The following is a 24,648-nucleotide window of genomic DNA, read 5'->3' as shown; positions in this document are numbered from 1 at the left end:
CACAACCTGGCAAAATAAAAGGTATTATTATTATTGTTAATGGCTGCTTTAGCTGATCTATTAAGCTTAAGCTAATATATGTTTTATTCACCATCAATAAAGCTTTTTTTTTTTTTTTTTTACATCTTAAATATAATGAATAAAGTTTATTGGAATCCCTATTTAATGTTGTGGTTTAGAGTTTTGAAAATGTAGCTTATAAATGTAGGCTACTTGAGGTAAAATGTTGGAGCTAAAATTAAACCTTTTTTTTTTTTTTGCAATTTTTTACTAGCTACTAATTGTTTTGTTTCTGTTATTTACATAACCCTCCACACTCCAATAACATGAAGATAACACATTTCAATATCCATATGTTCAGCTCAAATAAACAGAAATATAGATTTCTAATGATTCGAATTAGGAATGAAATGTACCTTTGGAGCACATACACACCTGGGCCAAGAGAGCACCTGGTCCATAAAGTAAATTAAAATCAGTATGGGTACAAACCAGCCCAAATTATGTTGGGTGATTGAGAGTTCATTTTCCTGTAGAGCTTTAAGAGTAAATAGTTTAGGAGGAACATCTACTGAAGACATCCAAAAGAAATGCAGTGAATCTGTAGAGAGTATATCAGTGGAGCATCAAAGGTGGACTAATAACTGGTTCAAGCACTAACTGCCCTTGGCCCAAAAAACACAAAATAAACTCAAGTGGTAGGAGTCCAAAGGTGACCCCTGCACATACCTTGTTTTATAGAGGGGCTCTAGCTACCGTTAACATTTCAGTTCATATGCTTATGTTGTATGGTGTATATTTCTAAAATAATTTGTGTGTAAATAATCTCAAACTACAGGGGCTGGGATGGGCTGAATAATGGCACCACAGCTCATTTTCTCCAAGGCCTCCTGGTGGGGAGTTTTTGACTGTCTCTTACTGTATGTAATGTGTACTGTAACTGGAAAAGGTCCACAAAGTAGTGAAGTAGTAGTATAAACAAAGTAGTATAAATTGAGTGCCAAGGAATTTCAACTACACACCTGCTCATAATTCACCTTCTTTATGAATGTTCAGCCTTTAAAGAATGGGCCCTTTAACAGCAAATGTCACTGTAGGAAAAGCAGTAAGCCAAGACAGTCTTAACCACCATGTGAACCACCATGTGAAAGACCAGGACCCTGAAACTGAAGCAGCTAAATGGAATTCAGCCTATGCTTTTCCTCCTGTGACATGACAGGATGTCTGTGAAAAAGGTCTATTGTAACTCAATTAACTCTTCATAGGGTCCCACTCATCCTCTGTATACATTACACAATAAAGTGAATAAGGATTGATTGCTATAGGGGTCTTCTACACTCTAGTGACATTATTGGTTGCTGAATAAAAGCAGCTGCCTGGCTGCAAGTTGTTCAAGTTGTTGTTGTTCATGTTTGAATTAACTCCCTGATGGACTAATATTTTATGATCAATCATTGATAAACTGAAAACATATTAAAGCATTGGAAGTGACTTTTTTCCTAAACCAAATTTGTGTGATACAGTCTTTCACGGAATTGAGCTTTTGGTAGTCAACAGATAAAATGTATGTCTGTATCTGTAACTTTATGACTAATGCAGGAAATTGAAACCAGAAAGGTCAAGGTACTTCATCACAATGCTGCAAAAACCATATCAAATCCATGACTGAGCATAAATATGCCCTGTTCATTGATTTGCAGCCTTGTTCTCAAAGGTCTATTACTATATTGGTATAAATGGTAAATTGATATTGTCTCACAGTGTATGTTGTCACATCTCCCATCATTTTTCAATAGGTCAGACTGTTGCATCACACCTCAAACCAAAAAAGAAAAAAAAGAAACTACCATAGTTCAACTAGATTTTTATTTGACTTTTTATTCGCGTGATCATTTTCTCCAACCCAAAGACAAGAATACACAGCATAAATTGAAAATATCCCATTTAATAGTTTACAACTTCTCATCTTTAATCATCATTTTATACTTTCAGTCTGACATTCACACTCACCTTGAAGCCATGGAACTGGATTCAGTTCGACATGACAAACTTGACTGGAAAAAGTGAACCTCATGCCTCCACCCTCCCCCCAAAAATCAGATACCACATAGTTTTACAGTCAGGACTGGCCTGGGGGAGTTACAAATAAAGTTTGTTTTTAAAATACAATGGGCGTTTTTTTTCTTTTTTCTTTAATTCAACAGGTAAAGTGAACATGGTGGTAATCCAGATGCTATTTTTGCCAAGCATTTTCCACACTGAATTCACTTTGACATAGTTAAAAAAAAGAAAGAAGATAAATCAAATATCCAATTAATCCAAATGACTGATGTGCACTTTCATTACCCTCTTAAAAACATTAACAGTATTGTGAGCATTATCCGAACAAATTCCTATTGTATATGTTAGTACTGACCCATGAAGGTGGTGTGACAGATTTATAATTTGAATTTTTCTTGCATTTCAAAAAAAGCCTCAGGTCAAGAGTAGAAATGACATTATTTACACTGGCTTTCACATGCAGCTCAGAAGCTGAAAGTTGAAATTGCAGCCAAAAACCATGTCCTATCTAAATAACAGACATGTTGCACACCATCACTCTCTCAAGCATTAATATTTTCTCTCTCTATCAGTCTCACACACACACACACACACACACACATACATACAAACATACTATCACTTCAAACGCTGATCACACCGCTGTTTCTTTTCTTCCTTTTTAAGTTACAGTGTCCAAAGCACTTATGTTGGGTTCATTTCCATTTTGTACATTTAAAACTGCATGAATTACGGTATCATCGAAAGAACTGATCAAATGTGATTAACAAGGGTACATACTGGTTGAATAAGACATTACAAACAACATCAACGAAAACATTCAGGAATAGATGTATGACACTTCCTTTCCCATCCCATCAGCCTTCCGCTTTGCACAGCTCCCCCATGTGGTTATTAGCTTGTAGCACAGACTCATCCCAGGTTTGTGTTTGGATTGGTAAAGCAGCACCTCTATGCAAGCAAAATCAAATAAGATATCCATTGCTATCCATCATATCCTGCAATGATTAACTGCCATGTGAAGTTCAATTTTAAAGAGTGAGGGCTCAGATCAGTATGATGTGATGAGTTACAGCCCCATCTTTCACTTAGGAGCCCCAAAGAGAAGAGCACCTGAACCAAACAAGAAAGCCAGAAGGTGTGCCATGCATGGGCAAATAACATCAGCAATAAGGGCAAAGAAAGTAATGAGAGGCAGGCAAAAAGAATGACACTTTTGTTCACACCCAATGAAGGACACGACTGCTCCAATAAAAACATGTATTGGCTCTTATCCTGATAGAAGTCTATTCTGATTTTTACCAACTGGCCATAATGGGGGAAGTTAACAAGCTTCCTTGATGGAGTATTAGTGTTAGCTTTGTTTTGTTAAGATATGATTCTTCTTAAGCAACAAGATACATGGCAGACAAAAATCAGCAAACACACCAATATCAAGGGGCATCATTTCACAAATTGATTTGTAGGTTGAACAGAATTTAATATAGTCAATAATCAAGAGTGCAGGACACTAAACCACACATAAGGCCAGAGGAAGGGTTACAACTTGCTCGGGGGGGGGGGGGGGGGGGGGGGGGACATTGACACGAGGCGTTTGAGGGGCAAGAAAGCAGGTGAAGGTGCCACTTCTGCCGCTGTGCAGCACTGTGCTTAGGTTTCTCAGTAGTACAGTACATCATTCAGACATCTGTTTTAAGACAGATTCAACCCTCATTTCAACATCTAAAAGGAACCCCAATGGGTAGCCTGCTGCCTTACCAACTATCTTTGTAAAAGAAGTAATAGATGACACATCCAATCATGAATGAAGAATGAATAGTAAATCAAATGCAGCTCAATTGCATCCTTTTTAAGATTGTTTTTTGTACATATATGCATACAATTATACGTCCTAGCTAATCTTTTAAGTCTTCATGTGGGTTTTATTTAATTTGATCAGCTTTTGTTTGTTTTACAACTATATACAATGTACAGGCAGCAGATCATATACTTTTACAATGAGTGGTGATACAGGGACGTCTTTAAAGACTGATGCTGACTAGATCTATTTAGACAATATACATTGTGAATAATTGGATTTTTTTTAGAAAATGGTATCTAAAAAAAGGATGAAAGATAGTACAAGAGACAAAATTGTAAAAGCCCTCAATATGTACAGAAAAAAAGCCAATATAGCATTTGTCAACAACAGAAAAAAAGTTAAACTGAAATAATCTTCTCCATATACACATATCATAGCTCAAAAATATTTCCAAAGCTAATAGTCACTCTGATTTGGTCACAGAAGTTAGATAGTGAAGCATAGTGAAAAGAAGTATACAGCCTGATTGAACATCTGAGGATCTCAACACAGCATTGCAGGGCTGCTAAGCTTGGTAAGTAATGAGATGTACAAACTAGCATTAGTTTTGTTCATGCAGATGCTCCCCTTGATTGCAATTTGTGACTAAATAAAGCTGTTGATCTACTGCCACTGAAAGTTAACAGAAAGAGAGAATATTGTGAGGTATTAAGGTTACTGTCCCCGACAGCATGGTCAGACTTCTGATTTAGAGAAGACAAGAGCCGAGAAATCATACCAACAGTCACCACAGCGCAGCCCGTCCCAGTACCATACCACGTGATCCACACTCACACTTCAATGTTTGTTGACAGGGGGGGAAATCTTAATGATACTTCACTTTCATAGAACATTTATACTCTTTAAAAACACATTAAACCTTGATGCCAGCTTATGAAAAGGTTACACATATTAGCTGCCATAATCTTTGAGATTTGCTTCGTTTTAGGACCTGTTATGAGTAACAAGCATTTCAGGGCATTTTTGTAATAAAGGAAAGTCTGTAACACAACATAGGGAACGAGACAATCAGGATCATGTAGCTATAATTTGTGTTTTTGTCAAAAACAACAACAAAAGACTTTGCTGTAGACATCCAGGAAAGCCGGTACAAGTTTGTGATTGATTATTAACTCGTTATGAAATACAGAAGTGAAAATTTAAAACTAATCAAAAGAAGTGATATACCATTTCAAATCCATCAGGACCGTTTCCCTCAGATTTAAAACTCGATCAGCACACAAGCAGACTGACAAACGAAGCTCATACAGAACTCAATAGTTCAGGGGATTTTATCTAGCTAAGTCAGAAAGGCACATCACTTTGATATCAGGCATAAATAATTAAGTCAATTTACTGCAGAAATAAAACATACTTTCACAAAAAATAGTGCCAATAAGATGGCCATCTCCACCAAAGAAGATAGCCATGAAAAAAGAAGACTTGAGGGGAGAAACAAACAAAAAAAAAGCATTCAGTGCATGTAACTACATTCATAACAAGCTTAATTTACATGTATGTGCATGGTGACTAGGTTCAACCAGGTTAAACAAATCTCAAATGCATCTAGATTGCAAGCTAGACTGCGAAGACACAGATGCAGGAAAGGTTTAAACGCAGATCTCCAACACAAATGCAATCAAGTTGGCTTCAGATAAATTTCAGGCCTGGATTACATCCATCCTAGTGAATCTATGAACATCCTCAAACTACTCTAAGTAATTTACTGTTGAATTTATAATAAAGATCTAAAACTAAAGCTACAGATGAGAATTTTAGTAGAGTTGTGAAGGGGAAAATCTGAGGACATTCTTTGAAACTAGTCATGTGTTATCAAACTGGGCATTGTGGATCTGTTGATGCTTGAATCTTCTTTTTCTTCCTATAGAAACATAGGATACACAGGCCTACTACCAGAGCCAGAAAATACCCTCTGAACTTGAGTCAAGATGTGATTGTGATCCTTACAATGCTCAAACATGCTTTAAGCAAATTAATGTAATTCAAAATGAATACAACTCTGACAAGTCATATCACTCATGATGTGGAGGGTCACAAATAGGTATTCTAGGAGAGGATTTATGAATGCACTAAATAGACCTTTCAAAGCTTTTTCTGCTGCCATCACAGGACTGAGCGCCCAGGCCTTCATATAAAAATGTAATGCAAAGCCAATCATAAATATCAACTGAGCAAAGTGTGTTAGTTTAATTAGAAATTAAAATAAAACTATAGTTGACCGCAGTGCTCATAGTGGGCAACACTTTTTTTCTCTACAGTGACTTAAGAGGTGGAGTGTGCCACAGTGAGTGCTGTGCGTATGTGCTTCTGTGGGCGGTGGTGATGGTGCTGGGCGGAGGGTATGTGTGGAAAAATAGTAGAACTAAGAAAAGAGATCATGAAACCAATTAAAAAAGAAAAGACAAAGTTCATTGATTGATATGTTTTCCCAATTATTCTGGTGATGTCAAATAGTCAGTAGGGTCTTCTTAACATCTGTATTTTCTCCTGTGTTAGATGCTCTGCTGTTTCCCATGCAACTCGAGGGCAGCGGTCTGCAGTGACGTCACAGGGGGATCCGTTGGAAGAAAGGAGGGAGGCGAAAGAAAAATCGTTTTCATAGTTCCATTGGTGGGGCTTTTTAAGAGCAACAGAAGCGGCTCATCACTGCCAGGACTGAGGGGGGAAGTTATTGACCTCAGCCAGGTCTTGCACAGGTGAGCCTTTGTGGGTGTACGTCAGCTTGATCCTCATTCGTAGCTGTTGCTGAAATTTTGTGAGGATTATTAGGTTTATAAAAGAATAAGTGATGTAAGTCTACACAGGGTAAACTTTGAACAAAAAAGGTGATCAAACAATATGCGGTGGACAAACTCACCTTCTGTGGGTTGAGGACTCTGATTACCTGTGTGACCGTTCCCTGGTTGAGTGCTGGGACAACATTACTGCTAGGGGAGAGGAGCTGCAGCTGGAATGTCTAATAAACAGATAAAAAAAGACACTCCATTAGATGAACAATTTAAATGATAAATGGAGAAACGGGGTCATTATATAAAAATAAGGATGCTTTCATTGATTGGGTGCAAACTAAAACTGATGAATGTTCAAACAACTCAGTTGCACTTTTAGACAAATGTAGATAACGAATGTCACTCAAACATGATTTTTGTTGCTTGATCAATCAGGGCAATTGAGTCTCTACAACACTCAAATCTATGGCTCATATATATATATTCATGTCACATTGAGTCAAACATTGACTCAAGGTGGCGCCAGTGACAAAGGTGGGACTTGCAAAGCAACCAAGTGAAAAGAATCTTGGCATGGTGAAATTTTAAGTTTCTTTTAATGGTTTTATTTATATATTTGTCTTATTTAAGCTAATGGTCACTAACAGTTGGTGCTAGATTGTGCTTCCTTACCTTTGGTACTGCAGCCTGAAAAACAAACTCTGTCATATCTGCCTCTGTTGTGTTGGAAGCATGGATGGTGATTACCGCAACGTTTGGATTGGGGTTAGCCCTCTCAAATGTGAAGTCTATTTTCAGACCGTTCTTGTTGTATGCCGTCATAGGAGGAATACCTATGTGGAGATATCAGGGCAAAAGATTTATACATAGGATAACTAATATTTCATGGAATGCCTCATGGTAATAACCAAGTACTTTAAGACATAAGGATTATACCACAAACTACATTTGGGAGTGGATGGTCAACAGGAACAACACACTCTCACCTGCAGATGCAATGTCATTAAACAAGGGCTGTGAGGAGAGGCCATCCAGGAGGAAAGGGGGTTGGGAAGCGGGCACAGAGGGAGTAGGAGCAGGGGCTGGACCGCCTGGGAAGGGGAAAGCAACACACCAGGGTTTAGGAGGACACAGACACAGCATTATAAGACATTGTAAAAGGCTTCCATATGTATCCTGTTATGACAGAAAAGTTGATTTGTCATTTATGGCGAGCTTGGGTTGATACTGCAGCATTCCTGACAAACTGCTACCAACTTGGCACATCTTGTCTTTGTCAGCAAAACCATGTTCCACATCTTGTATCATTCTATGGGCTAAACATGATAGTAAATAGCTTCACCTTACTAAAAGTGGTTGCTACAATGTTGATACTGGAGATTCAACAGGATGAACAAAATGGAATACCTTTACATGATTCTACTGTAACATTACTATTACTACAACTGATTAAAATACAGTTTCTAGTGCAACTGGCAAAAGGACACCACCAATATCTACCAAATGAATGTAATCTAATGGTAACACATGATTACTTGTCTTTTTTTTTTTTTACATAAAAGCAGGCAGTGTGAGCACTATCTTACTGCTGAACAGGAGCAGACACAGATTGGACAACACATTCATTATGGTGGCAAAGGCAGATTCATATCAGGTCCTTGCTTTGCTCTAGAGGGAGTCATGAGCTTCATACAAAACATCCTACCGCTTAGTGAGAGGTCACCCAGCAGATCCAGCAGCTCTCCTCCAGCTGAGGCTGGCTTGGTGGGCATTGTGGTCTGGATTACTGGTACCACATCATTACCACCCAGCAGGTCTAATAAACAATTGGCCTAGATGACAAGGACAACACAAAAATGATAACAAATCTATATGTACACCAGATTAAAATAGCAATAATACTTTATTTTAAAAATTCAGCCACCTCCCTTTAAAATCATTAATAAGTCTATGGGCCAGTTATTTTCTCGCCCTGTGCCCGCGTTGCCTAAATAGCAAATGCACTTGCACCGGTGTGTGCACCCATAGGCGTTTTGGTCTCAAAATTGGGTGTGGTCAAGCGCATTAGTCGCACGTTGCTATTTTGAGGCAGAGGAGCAACTCTGCGTTACTCGCTGGTGTTATTTTAAGGGCGCATTATCAAGATATTAATAGGCGGGTACACAATGAATGTACACACAGGGACAGGCAGCGGGACACAAACATACAAACAAATAGAAATAAAAGTATTACATCAACATATTAAAAAACACATGTCATATTGGTTAGTCATAATAGTTATCAGATTTAATTAATTGTAAAAATAACAGACTCAATGAGAATGAGCCTTCAACTACTCTGTACGTTTATTAGTGGGGGGCGGGGGGGCAGTCAGCACCTTGGAGAGTGCTGCTGCAGACAGTCCTAACAACTGTATGAGGGGTTAACATATTTGAACAATATTTAACACATATTCTTGAGACGACATGGATCAGGTTTAGATACTTTAAACAATTAAAACCTTGCTGAGTTTACCTGTTACTGCATGACTGAACAAAACCTTTTTAAAGACAACCAAAACTGTAATGAAAAGATAAAGCATTGTGATGTCTGTGTGGTGTGCAGCTGCATTCATGGTGACCTGACGGGAGGATATGTGAAAATATTCAATATGTTAATCTAGTAAGCCTGAGAGGACATGTGTGTTAAACAGCTTTCTGTTTGTGGTTTAAATTACTACGTTGAAATAGCCACTGAATTAATATTTACTTTGTTTAATAGCCTACGTCAACTATGAATAAAATCAAAGTGATGTACAATCATGGCCCAGCAAAATGTGCCTTACTTTTATTATGTTTTTTTTATTTCATTTTTAGCTGCTTCCAATTACGTTACACCACTTTTTCACCTGTATTCTACAATTTTAAGTGACGTAAGTTATGTCAGTGGAGTGGTGTATTAAAACTTAAGCATTGACTCAGGCAGCAACTTGCTCCCATGCTGCTTCTCTCTCTAATATAAATATATGATCATATTGACCACAGGCCTGCAGGGGGAGCTCTAGTTATAGTGAGGTGATGTAACTCCATCTTTTTTTCTCAGTAGTTGCCATGGTGAATCAAGGTGTCGGGGCTCCATTGATGAAGGCTTTTTATAGCTGTTGTGCACGCGCTAAACTCAAGGTGAACATACTCAGAGTTGATGGAACTAATTCAGATCAGCTGTTCTGGAACCAGATACTCAGAGTTCCCCATCTCAGAGTTTCCCATCTCAGAGTAAGTCAACTCAGAGTTTGTTGAACCTCCTACCTGGAATACCCCCCAGGCTGCTTCAGTATAACCACAGACACCTACACTCCTCAGACTGGTCGGTTATATTTTCAGCAAAAGTAACTCATGTTTCATTCTTTAAACGCATTGTCTGGCAAATGCGCCGTTATAAAAGCAATCCACTAAAGTGACAGCGCTCCTGGCTTCTAAAGGGACTCTGATTGGTTAACAGCGTGTTAGGCCCAAAACACACTTATGAATAATGAGGGGACTTAAGTCCAACCCTTTTAGACCATGCGCCTGGTGCATTGACCATTTTTTCCGACGTTAGAATAGGAAAAGTGGATTTGGACACACCCCGAAGGCACTTGCGCCACATGCTATAGATCTTTAAAATAGGGCCCTATATCAACCAAGACAACATAATTCGGCGTCGGAGAGGGTGGTTAAGTAGTTACTGAATTAAAAGGACTGTATGTATTTTAATTTCTTCTTAATTAAATCATTAAAACTGCCCTCACCTGATTGGCTGGCTGGGCGACAGGGGGTGGATGCTTGGGTTCCACAACAGAGGGTTCTGTCTCTCCATTGGTCTGCACAATCTCTGTGGGACCATTAGTGGCAGTTTTCTCCATAATAGGCATTCGTTCCAGGAGAGCTGGCCTAAAGTGGGGGAACAAGCAAGGGATACAGAGGGACACACAAGACAGACCAAACTCAAACACTAAAGCTTTTTTTCTGTTTTACCCACTGGTACAATATAGTTTTGATAGATGTGATGGCAAATTCTGGAAGATGTTGACTCACCTCATGTGGTCGTATTTCTTGAAAAGAGCATTGTACTCCACAGCTCTCTGCTGCAGCTCCACATCGATGCTGCTGCCATATATCGAAACCACCTTCTTGATTCGGCTAAAACAAAGGAAAAGAAGAATTCATGTTTAATGATCATCATCTTGGCATGCACATGTTTGCAAAGCTTAAAAGAAAGTTTAAAATCCTAGGTGTAAAAGGCCATTACTCACTTAACGCCGCTGAAGCGAGTAGACAGCTTCATGATGGCAGTCAGAGAGTAACCCCGGGTAACAGGGGTGGACAGATTGGACACCAGAAGGCCTTCCAGCACATCCAGAACTTCATCTTCAGTCACCTTAATTCAAAAAGAATGAATGAAAAGCACATCAACCTCTGATGACCAGGCATTTCCTTCAAGTTTAAGATTTGTGCACTGCATGGCTTTCACTATTGTGTGTGCTTGGGTTTCTTCCAGGTGTACCTGGATGGGTTCCTCCTCCTCACACTGTCCAGATACAAGCAGGTCTCCATACTCTCCTATGCACCAGGACGCCACCTGGACCAGAGGTTGCTACGGAACACAGAGAAACACAAATCATTCAATACAAGTACATTCAATAATGAAATCTATATCTGCATGATTCAGAGATGTAATCAGGACCAAACTGGAACTGCTCTGACCTGTGAGATGTCATCCAGCAGGGCTTTGTAAAGTCTCTGTACTGTGTAGGCATGCATCTCGACACTGTTGGTGATGAGCTGGATGAGGTTGGGAACAGAATCGTCTCGCACATAACTCCCTGCCTGTAAGGATGAGCACAGATGTCAGTGAGTAGGTTAACAGTAAAACTAACTAGTTGCTGAGTCTGTTAGCAGATTTGATGAGTTTATCATTTATAACACACCAGGAAGTACTTCTGCTATTATCATGATCTCTGAGAATAAAAAACAACCAATAATCAGAAATTAGAGGCACTATACATACTGTTGTCAGGACTCTCATGATGGTGTCTATATGCCATCTTTTCGAAGGAGCATACCTGTAACAGATGATATATTGATGTTACTGGTTGAGGACTGGAGGAGGAAGAACATGTAAAGTTGTCTGAATAAAATACAACCAGGACACAAATGCTGTCAGAAAATAAATGGTGTCAGCATAGTCTTTCAGACGATGGATCACTCATTTTTTCATCACACAGCATCTCTTACAATGCTAGCCATCCAGTCTTAATTGGATGAATTTCAGTCTCATGTATAATGTATTGTTTAACACAAATTGATTTTCTTCCCTCTTCAGACATTACTGACATTCAGTCTACACATATCTTACCTGAATTATACTTAATTAATTCTAACAAGTTCTATCAACTTTATTTTTCTGTTCTTTTTCTGAAGCACATCAAAGGAAAATAAAAAGGAGAAGGTTGGTTTTATACTCTTGCACATAATAAGGTTATGATGTGAAGGATCACAGGATCAAAACTGACAAAACAGCTGAGTACAGTTGTAATATGTAGGAAAGTCTGTGTGTCAGTGTCATACTTCTCTGCAGCTAGGAAGACTCCAGATGCGCAGTCTGCTTTAAATTCCGGGTCACAGGAGTCCAGGAAGTAGAGCAGCTCTTTCATCATGCCTCTAATGTTGTTGCCGTTCACCAGGGCGAAGCTTAGCTCCATTGCACGTCTACACAGCAATCAGAAGCGGATTAACAACTGAAAGAACCAGACTATAGAAAAGGAAACTTTTGAACTGAATGCAATGTATGCAAAAAGCACTATAAATCCCTGTCTCTCACCTCTTGATGGACACATCCAGGTCTTTTAAACAGTCCACAATGGTGCTCCGATGCCTCTGCACTGCATTGTGGTCTGTCTGTACTGTCTTTAGTAGAGATGTCAATGCCACATATCTGGAATGGTGAGTTTAATAAAAACATTAATGAGTACATTTTTAATCTGCCAAAAGTCTTTGAGATCTTTATAAACTGTAAATGATTAAAATACCTTATATTTTTGTCATTGTTAAGGAGGAAGCGACCTAGTATGTTGATGGCCAAGACCTATAACGGAAAATGCATTTAGGCTTCAAACAAAACAAACAACACTCTTACAATGTATTTCTTTAAAATGAATTTGCTCACCCTCAGTCCACTCTCAGACTTGATGTCCATTATAGTCAGTACAGTCTCGTACAGGATTGCATTGCCTACGTTTTTACTTGTCTCCGTGTTTGTTGCGACCTGCAAGTACGAATGCCACACATTAGCCAAAATACCACTCAATCTAAAAGTCTCCGGGTGAAGTTAGTGTTAATGCTTAATTCCAACCTGTGCAAGAATGTCATTCATCGCTTCACTGGAGTCATCGTCACTCTTTCCTAAAATTCGCAGTAGTCTCAATATCCGCACCTAAGAAATAGAAAGAAACAGTCCTGTCAGTCTACATGAGAAATGTGATGTGCTTAATTGATACCTGCAGGTGAATTCTATTATCAACTGTCATTCATTTTCCACAGCAACAACACTGTCTGCTCTAGCTGTAGGTGTGCCTTCCCATGCTTCATTTGTTTGTAATCCCAGCCTCTAAATCCCTGCTCAATTATAATTTTGCAACAACTACAGTACCAGTTAAAGGTTTAAACACAAAATTCCCCTAAATGAGAAAACATGTCCAGACTTTTGACTGATACTGTATATTCAGCACAGCACTTTTACATGTCTCCTGTTCCCCATGCCATTTCTGTTAAAGTGAAACTGATGCCTATATTTTAAGTTCTGGTAACAGTTGTCGAACAGCATAATCATCATGCCAAATGAAAATCCACAGTTACAAGGCACTTGATATAAGTGAGGGGGGAGATTCACCTGCAGGAATGGGTCGCTTATGCCTGACACATCATGCTCAGGAGAGTATCCAGACATGATTAGGTTCTTCAGGATTCTCACCAACTGTGGAACCAGCTACAAAAAAGACCAACAATAAAAGACAAGAAAAAAAAAAAAAAAAGGTGTCACAATATTTTGAGTTTGAGTTGATCCATCAAACCTTCTTTTTCTTACATATTTCATTCACTTTTAAATCTTATCATTTATACTGGTAGCCAGTCAAATTCATGACAAGAGTAAAATTATAAGGATTAACACATTATCATTGAGGTAGAGTAATATGGTTAAAACTTATTGAATTGTCTTCTTTTTAAAAAGCTGATTGTAGAAAAATATTTGGTTACAACATTTGGCTTTGAGAGAATTAGAGAATCGTCATACACACTTTGGTGAACAAATGGCAAAATAATCAGATGTCCATTGAAGACTAGAGTTTGATTCAAAACTAGAAGAAAATTCATTTATACAACTATTTATTTCCTAATCTGACATGATTTAAATCTCCCAATCTCTCTCCCTTTCTTCTAACAGTTGGGAAACAGTTTGCCGTCTTTCCATGGTTAAAAAGGGAAAACTGGTACAATCTTAATTTCTTTGCAGTCAATATGGAGATAGGTCTGGGAAGTTCAGGCTACCTTCACACAAAGACTAGCAGCAGAGAAAACTGATAGCAAAGTTCTTGGAAACTCTCAGGATGTATTAGTGAGCAGCATGCTGATTTACAAGATACGACATGTACATAAAACAGCTTTGGAGTTGTTAGAAGGTGTATTTTTTTCACTTTTGTTTCTGTTTCCTTCCTGCTTCCTGCTCTTTCTGGCAAGACTAAACTCATTCCAGACCTATCATTTTACAGAATACACAGTAGGGATCAAATTGATATAAATCTTGTCTTCTAACTGTGGGTATGATGACAAACAACCAACCCACAATGCCAGAGTGTTCCTTGAAGAAACAAAAAGAAATGTAAACCTTTGAACTTCTCTTTGTCTTAACGTGACATCACAGCATTATTTTTGCCAAATGGGTCTTTTAACTTTTGTTTAAGATGGAAAACCAGACAGACTCTCCACAGACAGTTACACTCTAACAGTGACACATAACCAGTGGGAATCATCTGCTCCTGGTGACAACACCTGTGGCAATCGTGAAAATATACCCACCCGACTGCATGTAAATAAACTGTGATCAAATGAGTTAGGTAAATAATGATATTCAAAGGAATCGTGAGAAATGAGTCTGACAAATGGAGCAAAACAATGTTTCGCAATTTTCAAAACACTGACATAGTAATGATCACCATACAAGTTAAATAAATTAAATAAATTAAAATTATATATTTAAAAAACAAAACAAAACAACATGACGTTACTTGACACAAATTTGGTTACATCTGAGGTGACTGTGAGGAGTGATTACTATTTACAGCATGCACCAGCTATGATATCAGAATGTACTCTTACCTTCTCATTCTAACACAATGCAGGAATTGTAACAAAGACAAATGACAGAAAAAATATGAGGTAGATGTTAGGGAGGGGAAACTGGAAATCATTCACTTTCAGAGAGCTCAAAATAATGTTTAGATCGTGAACATGATGGGTGGTGCCTCTGGCACACTTTTGTTACACCTAGAGGAGGAGAGGTACAGCAGCAGGTGAAATACAAGAGAAAAAGACAGCGGTAGGAGATAAAAGACTGAGACATTCTTTGAATGTAGAGCAAACCTGTAGCACAATCCAAATCCAAGCCTCATAAAGTTTTATGTGTTTGTCTAGCTTAGCTGTACCAAAAGGAAATGTGTGCGCAAAGGGAGAATGAAATGTGACATGAGCTCAAGACGAATGCAAATTTCTTCAATGGTCCTTGAGGTAAGAGTGTGTTTTTACCTTTCTGAAGTGGGCCAGCATGTCAGGACTTCTTTCACACATCTCAGTGAGGAGGACAACTGATGTATGGAGAACACCTGAGGGAACAGACCAGGTGAGGGTTATTTGTTTTGAAGTAATAGATTGACAGATGTGTGTGTACTTTGTTACAGGGTATTAGACACCTAAAACAGTGCTATGTTTAAAGAAAAAAAGAAAAAAAGAAGAGGGTTAGGGAAAAATAAGAAAACACACAAAAGGACAATTGTTGGTGAGTGCCATTTCTTTAGGTGCAGATGATTCAGTGAAATACAATTCTCCATGAGTTTGAAGGCATATCATGGCCAAAACACTGTACAGCAGTTTATAACCACCAGAGAGAATTTTACAACTCTGTATCAACCATTGTGAGGCAAACAGTCGTAGTAGTTACCCATCACATTATAAAGTAATCTGGCCGGAATATGAGCTTGCATCCATTTTACTTGATTTTTAACTATCAATTTGCATCTTCAAGTTTGCATATTTATAGATCTTATTGCCATTCTCCATTCACAGTATACATGATTCAGTGCCAAACTATCAAAATCAAATGTTCTTAGCTGGGTCAGGTTATTTTAGTGACGTCTGCTTGTGACATTTCTTTTAGGGGGGGGGGGGGGGGGGGGCACACGCTACAGAGTTTATGACAGCCTCATTAATTCAACTCTTCTCTGCAGAGGACACCACTTAAAGGACACGAGCTGCCCAGCTGTTCTGAGCAAAGCACACTGAGTGGAAGGATATAGGACAAAGTCTGCATTTGTTTAGGACAAGTCCCCCTCCTCCACAAGCCAGAAACTGCATACTGATAAACCGTTTACACTCACCATGGTTCTTCTCGCTCAGCAGGTTTTTTGTGGCTGGAAGGAACATTTCCATAAGTTCTGGGACCTTCCTGATGACATGAACTGCACACAACGCTGCCTGTCAACAAATATTTTGATATGACACACACAGTGAACAAACGGTCCAATGTTTAACACAGTCCTTCACTTTAGGATGCATTTCATTCAACCACAAACATTTGTTCTTTCAAATATTCTTAGAATTTATTTGACAGTTTGTCTAAAGGTTAATAATAACACTTACTTTTTTCCTCAAGTAGGAGTTGGATGTTTTGAGCAGCTTCTCTACCTCTCCAGCCAGGTCACGGCACATTTCTGAGGAACCCATGCAACCCAAGGTGCACAATGCCAGTCCCTGGACGTACTGTGTGCTATGATTCAAGTCACTGTGGTGGGACAACACAGATGAGTTAGCCACAGAAAAACAAGTATACAAACAAGACAGAACTTTAGATATAACAATATATATGGGAATGAGAAACAGTTATATAGTATGAAGAGGAAACTTTTAGTAAGGAGCATTGATGAGAAAAGCTACTGCAAAAAAAGATTTTACAACAGAATATCAAATATATACAGTGAGGCTCTGTCCTCCCGACTTACTTCTTAATGCAATTTGTCATTAGTAGGTGGACGTCCTGCCTCTCGTCCAACAGCAGCATAGCTCCCAAATAACCTATTCGTTTATCAGTGAATTTTTGGGACGCAATCAACTTCAGGCACTCCAGCTGCAAAACAAGTCATCATGTTAAAAAGCTGTCTGAGGGTATGAGATTTGTACTAATAACATTATTGGAAATCTGAAAAGCCTCGGTTCATTTTGCCCTCCCAATCATCCTCCAACGACCAGCACACAATTTACCTGCCCAAAATGTGCTGGGTAGCCCAACATGTGCATATAAAGTAGCTTTGCCACATTTCTGCAACGGTATGTATTGTCTTCCTCTCTGAAGGACGAGCGGATAGCAGCACACTCTTTCTGGATCATCTCACGCTCCTCTGCTTGGGTCCGTGCTGTCCGGATAGTCCGGATCAGCTCCCGCAGTCTAATCGGAGCTGGCATTCTCTGGAAAACAAAGAAATACAAACAGGTTGGCACCGGACCACAGTAAAACAGATAATGTACACTTGTAATGAAATTACAGTTGAGGGGAAAAAAGAAACTCTTCACGCTACAGCATCTTACATAACATATACACATAACCTTCACATATGTCAGCCTGTAAACACACCCTCTGATCTCCAGCCTTAACCCAGTTTCTCCCATTAACCTGGTTTCATGTGTGCATGTAAACATACTGAAATCATCCAGAAAGACAGACTGCACTCAGGCTATGTGGAGGTAAACAGATTATTCAATGCTTGACTGAAAGAGGCTGCTGCAAATAGATGACTATAACATTTGCATTTCTTTAAGAGTATTAGAAGTGCAGAGGGAAAGGAGAATGGCAGGTGAAATTTCATTCCCTTGCAGGGAAGCGTCTGAGAGCACACAAGCTTTAAGCCACAGGAAGAGGTTTAAATATTAATAAGGAGTGCATGCTTAGTTGTGAGCATAAATTCTCCTGTGTTTATATGCACCAACACCCAAAATATTACCATTTACCAAAAAACCCCAAACAGAGCCAACCGTTATTGGGTTTGCCTCTTCAAAATAGGCAAGACAGGCGAGATGATTCACAGAATTTAAGATGAACAAACTCTTCAAAGAAGCAGGGCAAGGTGTCTTTCTTCTATAAAATGAAAATGATCGGTTAAGAAGCCAAACTAGTTTTGACAAACCACAGCTATAATTAAAATCTCATGAAAAATAGGATATAGCGCACTTTATGGGGAAGAACAAGATAGTCACAGTAGTATGATGAAAATGTAATGTGAATGTAGATTCTGGCATGTGGCTGTTTCACTTCAATACTGACCACACATATCCACAATCTATCATCACACTTTCACTTCTAAAAACTAACTGCAAAGTTATTAATGATGGCTCCTCTACTAAGAAAGAGGTAAATTCTGTCTTCATCTCATGGAGCCTTTTATCTAGTAGCATGTAGTACATAATTAAGCTGCTAAAGCAACAGAAATTATGGTAATTACTTGCAGAGCAAATCCATTTTCTCCATCTAACTACCTAGTGCTAAAGTGGATGTTTGGTAGACAGAATTACAGTGCATTTGGACAGAGCTGAAACCTAACAAAAAAATGTGTCTGATGTGAAAAACTAGTAGATGACATTGTCCTGATACACAACGAATCTCATGAATAATGTAATTCCTCTTAATGTGAGACTGCATTGATGAGTACTTTATAAAATCTTGTCTACAAAGGCAGCTGCCGGCTGGTTTCTGAAAGACGGTTAGAAGTCACACTCTATCCAAAAGGCCCTTTCACAAATGGAACCAGTAGCACTGCTCGGCTTTGTTATCCACGTAAGGTAGAGGATTTAGGTTATCACACTACACGGTAGATTATGCATTTTTTTTCCTAGACAATAATTACACCACAGAAGATGTGCTGGGAATTCTGACACAAGCTGCCTGAGTAATGGATTTTTAAATTCATTTTAATAGATGAGTGAGATGGATTGATCCCATCTGGCTATATTTCTGTCATAAACAGGCTTTATTAGGTTTTTGCTCTTTTCCACTATGGTTTTCTATGGCAGTAACTAACAGGTGAGACTATATGTATCCATCGCCAGACAAAGCATCATCTTGTGATTCTGTTAAGCTGTCATGCCTCAAGAAATGTAGTAAGCATTTGACTTATCCAGTAATGTTGCTACTATTTTTCACTACAGCCCTGCATTAAGACTTATGGAAATCTTACAAGGTCCTGAGCTGGATTATTGCCAGAGTGCCTCACATCATGGAAAACCAACTCCAGATCCACTCCAGCTCTGAAAATTGCCTGAGCATTCATAGATTAAAGTGACTGGTGCTGAATGCGCTTTAAATTAACATACACTTTAACTCTCTCTTGGGCATAACTGACCTATGGATGTAATATTTTTATCTAAATGGCTTCAGAGGAAAAACTCCCTTTCTTTTATCATTGACTATTGCTGACAAGATCAAATGAAATTCTTTGAAACTATGCCAGTCTGCTGAGGGAAATAAGGATCTAGACACAGAGGGAATGAAGACATCCTTTGTTGCATAAGGTGGTGATTTGTAGAGAATATAAGAATTGACTGTAACTAAAGTGGAATAGGAAGGGTGGTCAGGCAAGGCATCACTTTAATAAAGCTAAAGATCTACTGTCCGTCTTAACACCATTTATATTACCTGAGCTGAATGGACCTAGTGTTGAGCCAGGAAAGAGGCTCCCTGCCTCTTGCTGTGCTTATAATCAAATATGCAGAGTACACATTAAAAGAAGGTAAATCCAGCCTCTACTGAGAGCTGATTTAATTACATTTCCTCATTCTTACAGTACAGCAGCACATTCTTGATTTTTTACTCTTCATTACTGTTACTACTGGTACTAGGGGTGTAACGGTTTGTGTATTCATCCCAAACCATTGCAGTACAGATATTACGGTTCGATGCATGCAGTCGTACGAAGAATACACTCTGTGACTTAAACTATTACTGTAAAAATAGTTTAATAATCTACTTACTCTGACATGCGGAATAATAATTGCACCAGTTTCACCTGGAATGTTTTGGCAGTGCACCATGAGCACACTCAATGTGTGTATGTCATGGTTGGATTATAAGAGCTGTATATGGCACCGCCACTCAGCCTGGCAACCAGTTATTCACAGTGGCCATTCACAGTATTACAGCAAAAAATACCCCATAGACCACCACTGCAAAAGAGTGGTCTGTAAAACTGTTGACATGACCCCTCAAACTGCAAACAAGGTCAATTAAGACTCTTCCTATTATTAATATTTGATCCATGGCGGTTTTGTATTCATAAGACCTTCCTCATGCCAAGAAAAGCAATTTAAATATCCATGACATCATCACAATGTAAAGTCTATGGTCCAAGTGGGAGCTCGTGGGTGGGGCGTTTTCAGTGGGCGGCACAACACAGAAGCTGATTAAAAACTTTAAGAGTACATATCAGCCGAGCAATTCTTATTGGACTGAAAGGGCGCCATTTTCAGTTCGATATCTAGCTCTTATCATACATCGATGGTTTATGCTAGCCGTCTAAGACGAGGTAGTCTGGTTAACCTGTAGTGTCACTGCAGTCAATATGACAAACAAGAGACCCAAAACACTGACTGAGTGCAACATTTATTAAAATATACTCCGTTATCGCCGTAGTGAAGCAATACTGTGTTTCCCCATCCCCCTCCTCTGTGTGACTGTCGTCCCCGCTCTATGGCGGTTGGCTGTTCACTTCACCTTTGAGTGAAGATAATGATGAAAACATGTGATTTTTGATGGTGTCAGGCGGCATGTTGTAAGAACCAGTTCTGAGAGATAAAAATGCAGTTAAAAAGTATGACAGTAAAAGTACTGGTTTGGTCACTGTGAGTGATTTTTTTTTATTTAACCAGGAAGTCCCTTGAGATTGAAATCTCTCTTCTGAGACAGACCTGGCCAAGACAGCATACCAGTTACAGTTTAAGCTTTAACAAATCACAACAGATAGGGAAAATCAATATATATCTCCACTGCAGCACAACTCAACTGTTTCAGTAATAGTTTTGGCCAATGGTCCACTGTTGGATGTTTACATTTTTCAATAAAAAAGACCAAAACTGAGGGAAATACTGAACTGTGAATTCTGCCTTCTGTTACACCCCTCACTATTACCAATATTTTCACTGCTAAACCTAGTTAGACAAGGTTAGCTTTACTGAGCATTACTAGAAAAAGGAAAAAGGGAAAGTTTTGCTCTGTAGTCAAAGTTAAAATAGTTTTCCACTGATGCAGAATTGTGGGTCTCATGATGCCCCTTCAAATATCTCCAAACCCCTAAAAATGTGACTGTGGGTCATTTGGGAAAAAATCATGTAATCTGACACAACTGAGCAAGCATCATCCAACCATAACCAACATGAATGATGAATCACGCAAAACAAATTTCCTCCCTCAAAAGATATGTAACATTTAACACAACTTTCCAATATGGGAGTACTTAACATGTATTCTTAAATGTTCATAACAAGCGTTTCTTCTCATGAGATTTGGACTGGCAACCTTCATTAGCTTTCAGAGCCTGACAACCAGCAACAAGCAACAAGCAAAAGACTCGCCACACCTCCCTTTTACCACAGGGAGCAGTCAACCTGTCGAGACTGAGACATCATACTGGAAGCATAAAGAGTTAAAACACAGATCTAAATGGTTTTACATTAGATGGTTGAAAGTAGAAATGTGATATTCACTGCTAGCTTCCTTTCTGGGGAAAGGCTGCACAGCTAAATTAGACATAAAGATTGTTATACAGCTCCAAGATGACAAATATACAGAGTCACCACTGGGGAGAAGCATTTTCCCTACTCAATTTGCCAGGATGTTGTAACCTGCACTTTGTCTCTTTATTTTCTGGCTGCGCAGCTAAGCACTCACATGTTATAAAAGAAATACTGTCCAAGCAGAACACTCTTTCCTTCTTGTATGACAGACTCTAAGAGATCAGCTTTGCATAGCTACAAACTAGTGACAGTATCACCAAATTACACTACTAGGAAGTGCAAATACCCAAGAGTACAAATAAAACAAAATCACTGTTGTTAGATAGTTCACGTTTTACATTTATGTCCTGCTTGGCTGCTTCCTACGGACACAATCAAATGTTGAGTTCTGTATTTTAGTAGACAACATGAAACTTATTTGACATTCAAAACATTATGACCAGTGTCTCATATATATGTATATATACCCACACACACACAATTTTAAATAGAGTTGCCTGCACTTTTACGGTTTAACAGATCTTTGAATTCACAATGTCTTCTTTTCACACATCTATGTTGGCTGCAGACTACTACTACAGATTGAAATGTCTGTCAGACTGTTACATTCATGTGCAAATGTTAGTCAGCTTGTGAAAACATCACAGTTTGCAGCCATTCCACCTCCCACAAAGGTCCGTTACCACATATAAATCTCAATCTGTGGGACACTATAAATGCATATGAAATAACTTGAAATGCATGTTCAAAGTGTAGTGGTCAACAGAGACTGCAGAGAGCCATTACAGAGCTAAATTCTAACTAACTGGCAATGATCTTAATTAATAGCCGAGCCAGCTAAACAGATGTCAAACCAACAATTGAAGTTGCCTTCAAGGAGGTCCAATAATGAACTGAGTGTTTGTAGACAAGTGTTAATACCTTATCCCAAGCAATCTTCAACTTTTCTTTGCTCCTAGGCCACAGTTGTTGCTTCCAATGCGTTGTCTAGGTTAACTTAGTCAAATAGTTATTTATTTTGCTTTGCTAGGATGCAAACCAACCAGCAGGCAAAGCTCGCAGGGCAACCATCCCTAATTTCAAAACAGCCAAGGCTCGTTAATAGAGTACTTTCTCTGCCCCTGACTATCATGACCCAGCTGCTACTGTGAGGTAGTAATGAATAAATAAAAAATCTAGGAGCCATTGTGCCAGACAGATGTGTTACCAAGACAGTGGTGATGCTTTCTACATACTACTAAGCGAATTGTCTATATAGAGTGCAAACATATATATAATAATGCAAAGAACTAAACCATAAATATTCCATACCATTGAGGCATCTTGCTACTCTTCTGATAGCTCACTTTACGTGAAAACAGGTTTATTGTTTTTGCTGTGCTTGAGACAAACCCTGGAGGGGTTTCAGTTTACAATGCATGGGAGACTGGGCTGTAGACACAGTGGAGTGGGTTGCTATACTGTGTGATTAATAACAGCTCACCCTACTTAAAAATAAAGCTCTACTTCATGCTTAAGTAAGCCATAAAGTTAGTCACTGCTTCACTGCCAGCAGAGATAAAGGTTGAGTGGTTTCATTAAGGTCATTGCTGTCTTGTTTAAAGCATAACATCATGCAATCTTGAAGTTATCAAACTGCATTATTTCATAACAGAGGGAACCTTGACAGTGGTAAGTGCACACACCCAAAGTGGGATTAGGAAATGGTAGTTCTTTAATCTTACACATGTACCTGCAGCTACAAAAAAGGAATCTGAAAAAGGTTTATACGGGAGTCACCCATACTGTACGTCACACTTATTTGCCACTTCCTACTTACAGCTGACTTCTTTAACATTAACCCACAATTTGTTAACTGATGACCGCTTTTCCTTACATAGCGCACTATTATGTCAATAATGATATAATGTCAATTCCTTTTAATTTCACGCTGTCAACACCACACAATTAACTTCAGCAACTGGAACAAAAAAAAGTCCACGTCCTTAAAACACTGAGCTAGCTATCGTTAGCTCCCCTGGTTATCCAAATACAACCTTAATTTGCAACTGAAATATACACAAACTGTCACATGTGAGGAAAGTCTGACATCATTTCTAAACTTGGAGACAAACGTCAAATGTCTAATGTTACTTACTAAGGCGAATTTCACCTAGCAAAAGTCAGCTAACAGCGAGCTAACACTACTACATACTAGTATTTGCAAAGAAAGGGCAACATATTAAGCTGCCAACACAGCAGCAGCTGGCATTATATTTCATTAAATGAATGGTTTATATAAACAGCATTAGGGAGGGATACTGTCGAACTGAAACGAGAGGCCATTACAGGCTCGGGCATGACACCTGAACCTGCTCGCCGATTGATCAGGACATGATGCAGTTTAGGCCTTCTTGAAGCATTTGGATTATCAAACTAGCAAGTCCTCTGTAGCTCGTATGTTTCCCTGTTAAGGCTGCCTAATCCTAATACTATCATCACTACAAGGTAAATGTAAACTGTGTTAGATAGACGAAAACACGGATGTAGCTTTAAGTTGTAAGGTGTCACGATGATTACAAGTTAGAGGACAATACATAGCTACTGAGCTTCACATCCCTAGCCCAGCAGGTAGCTAGCCATCTATGAGGCTATGCTACCTTAGCTGCTGACAGGCACAACCCCGGTGCTGAGGGCTGCGACTTCCTACCACAGTGACACTTGTCAACGCAGATACAACACAAACCACTGACGATTATTCAAACGTCGTGCCATTTTAATTTATCTCTGCCGACATAGTATTCTTAGGATATACTTACTAGCCGTAATGATGCCAGAAAATGACTGGAATCGTCTCTATTAGCAATGGAGGGAGGAACACACTAGACATGCAAAATGGTGGCTACTCCAGCCTCAGCACTACCGCAGGCGGAGGGTTACACTGACATGTCCC

General features: G+C 39.0%; 1 protein-coding gene across 3 annotated transcripts; it reads right to left on the bottom strand.

The window, feature by feature from the left end:
* Window positions 1-1,925: 1,925 nt before the first annotated feature.
* On the bottom strand, window positions 1,926-24,604 carry ap1g1 (adaptor related protein complex 1 subunit gamma 1). 3 transcript variants are annotated; one of them, XM_053321363.1, is made up of 23 exons: window positions 24,515-24,604; window positions 17,199-17,402; window positions 16,940-17,064; window positions 16,581-16,722; window positions 16,319-16,415; window positions 15,471-15,547; window positions 13,561-13,656; window positions 13,024-13,104; window positions 12,838-12,936; window positions 12,701-12,756; window positions 12,493-12,606; window positions 12,240-12,380; window positions 11,680-11,734; window positions 11,376-11,498; window positions 11,176-11,265; window positions 10,925-11,049; window positions 10,707-10,811; window positions 10,421-10,562; window positions 8,357-8,483; window positions 7,638-7,742; window positions 7,324-7,484; window positions 6,780-6,878; window positions 1,926-6,667 (listed from the first exon to the last, which is right to left on the bottom strand). In XM_053321363.1, the coding sequence occupies exons 2-23, from the start codon at window positions 17,397-17,399 to the stop codon at window positions 6,566-6,568; spliced, it is 2,463 nt and encodes an 820-aa protein (XP_053177338.1). In that variant the 5' UTR covers window positions 17,400-17,402; window positions 24,515-24,604; the 3' UTR covers window positions 1,926-6,565. The 3 variants fall into 3 exon arrangements, with proteins under 3 accessions (XP_053177338.1, XP_053177347.1, XP_053177355.1); XM_053321372.1 differs by having other exon boundaries at window positions 1,926-6,661; XM_053321380.1 differs by lacking the exons at window positions 15,471-15,547; window positions 16,319-16,415; window positions 16,581-16,722; ... (1 more) ...; window positions 17,199-17,402; window positions 24,515-24,604 and adding an exon at window positions 15,045-15,431.
* Window positions 24,605-24,648: the final 44 nt, after the last annotated feature.

Source organism: Scomber japonicus, chromosome 1, assembly GCF_027409825.1.
Source record: "Scomber japonicus isolate fScoJap1 chromosome 1, fScoJap1.pri, whole genome shotgun sequence".
Lineage (NCBI taxonomy): Eukaryota > Metazoa > Chordata > Actinopteri > Scombriformes > Scombridae > Scomber > Scomber japonicus.
Note: the sequence above shows the minus strand (reverse complement) of the source record. Positions and strands in the feature narration are given on the sequence as shown.

What these genes read in the sequence shown, in the direction of transcription:
- ap1g1 (XM_053321363.1), bottom strand. Translation starts at nt 17,399, where the DNA reads ATGCCAGCTCCGATTAGACTGCGGGAGCTGATCCGGACTATCCGGACA. An exon ending in TAAGCGACCCATTCCTGCAG is followed by an intron (nt 13,105 to 13,560) that starts GTGAATCTCCCC and finishes TCTATTTCTTAG; the next exon opens with GTGCGGATATTGAGACTACT. An exon ending in TCATGAGAGTCCTGACAACA is followed by an intron (nt 11,499 to 11,679) that starts GTATGTATAGTG and finishes TCATCCTTACAG; the next exon opens with GCAGGGAGTTATGTGCGAGA.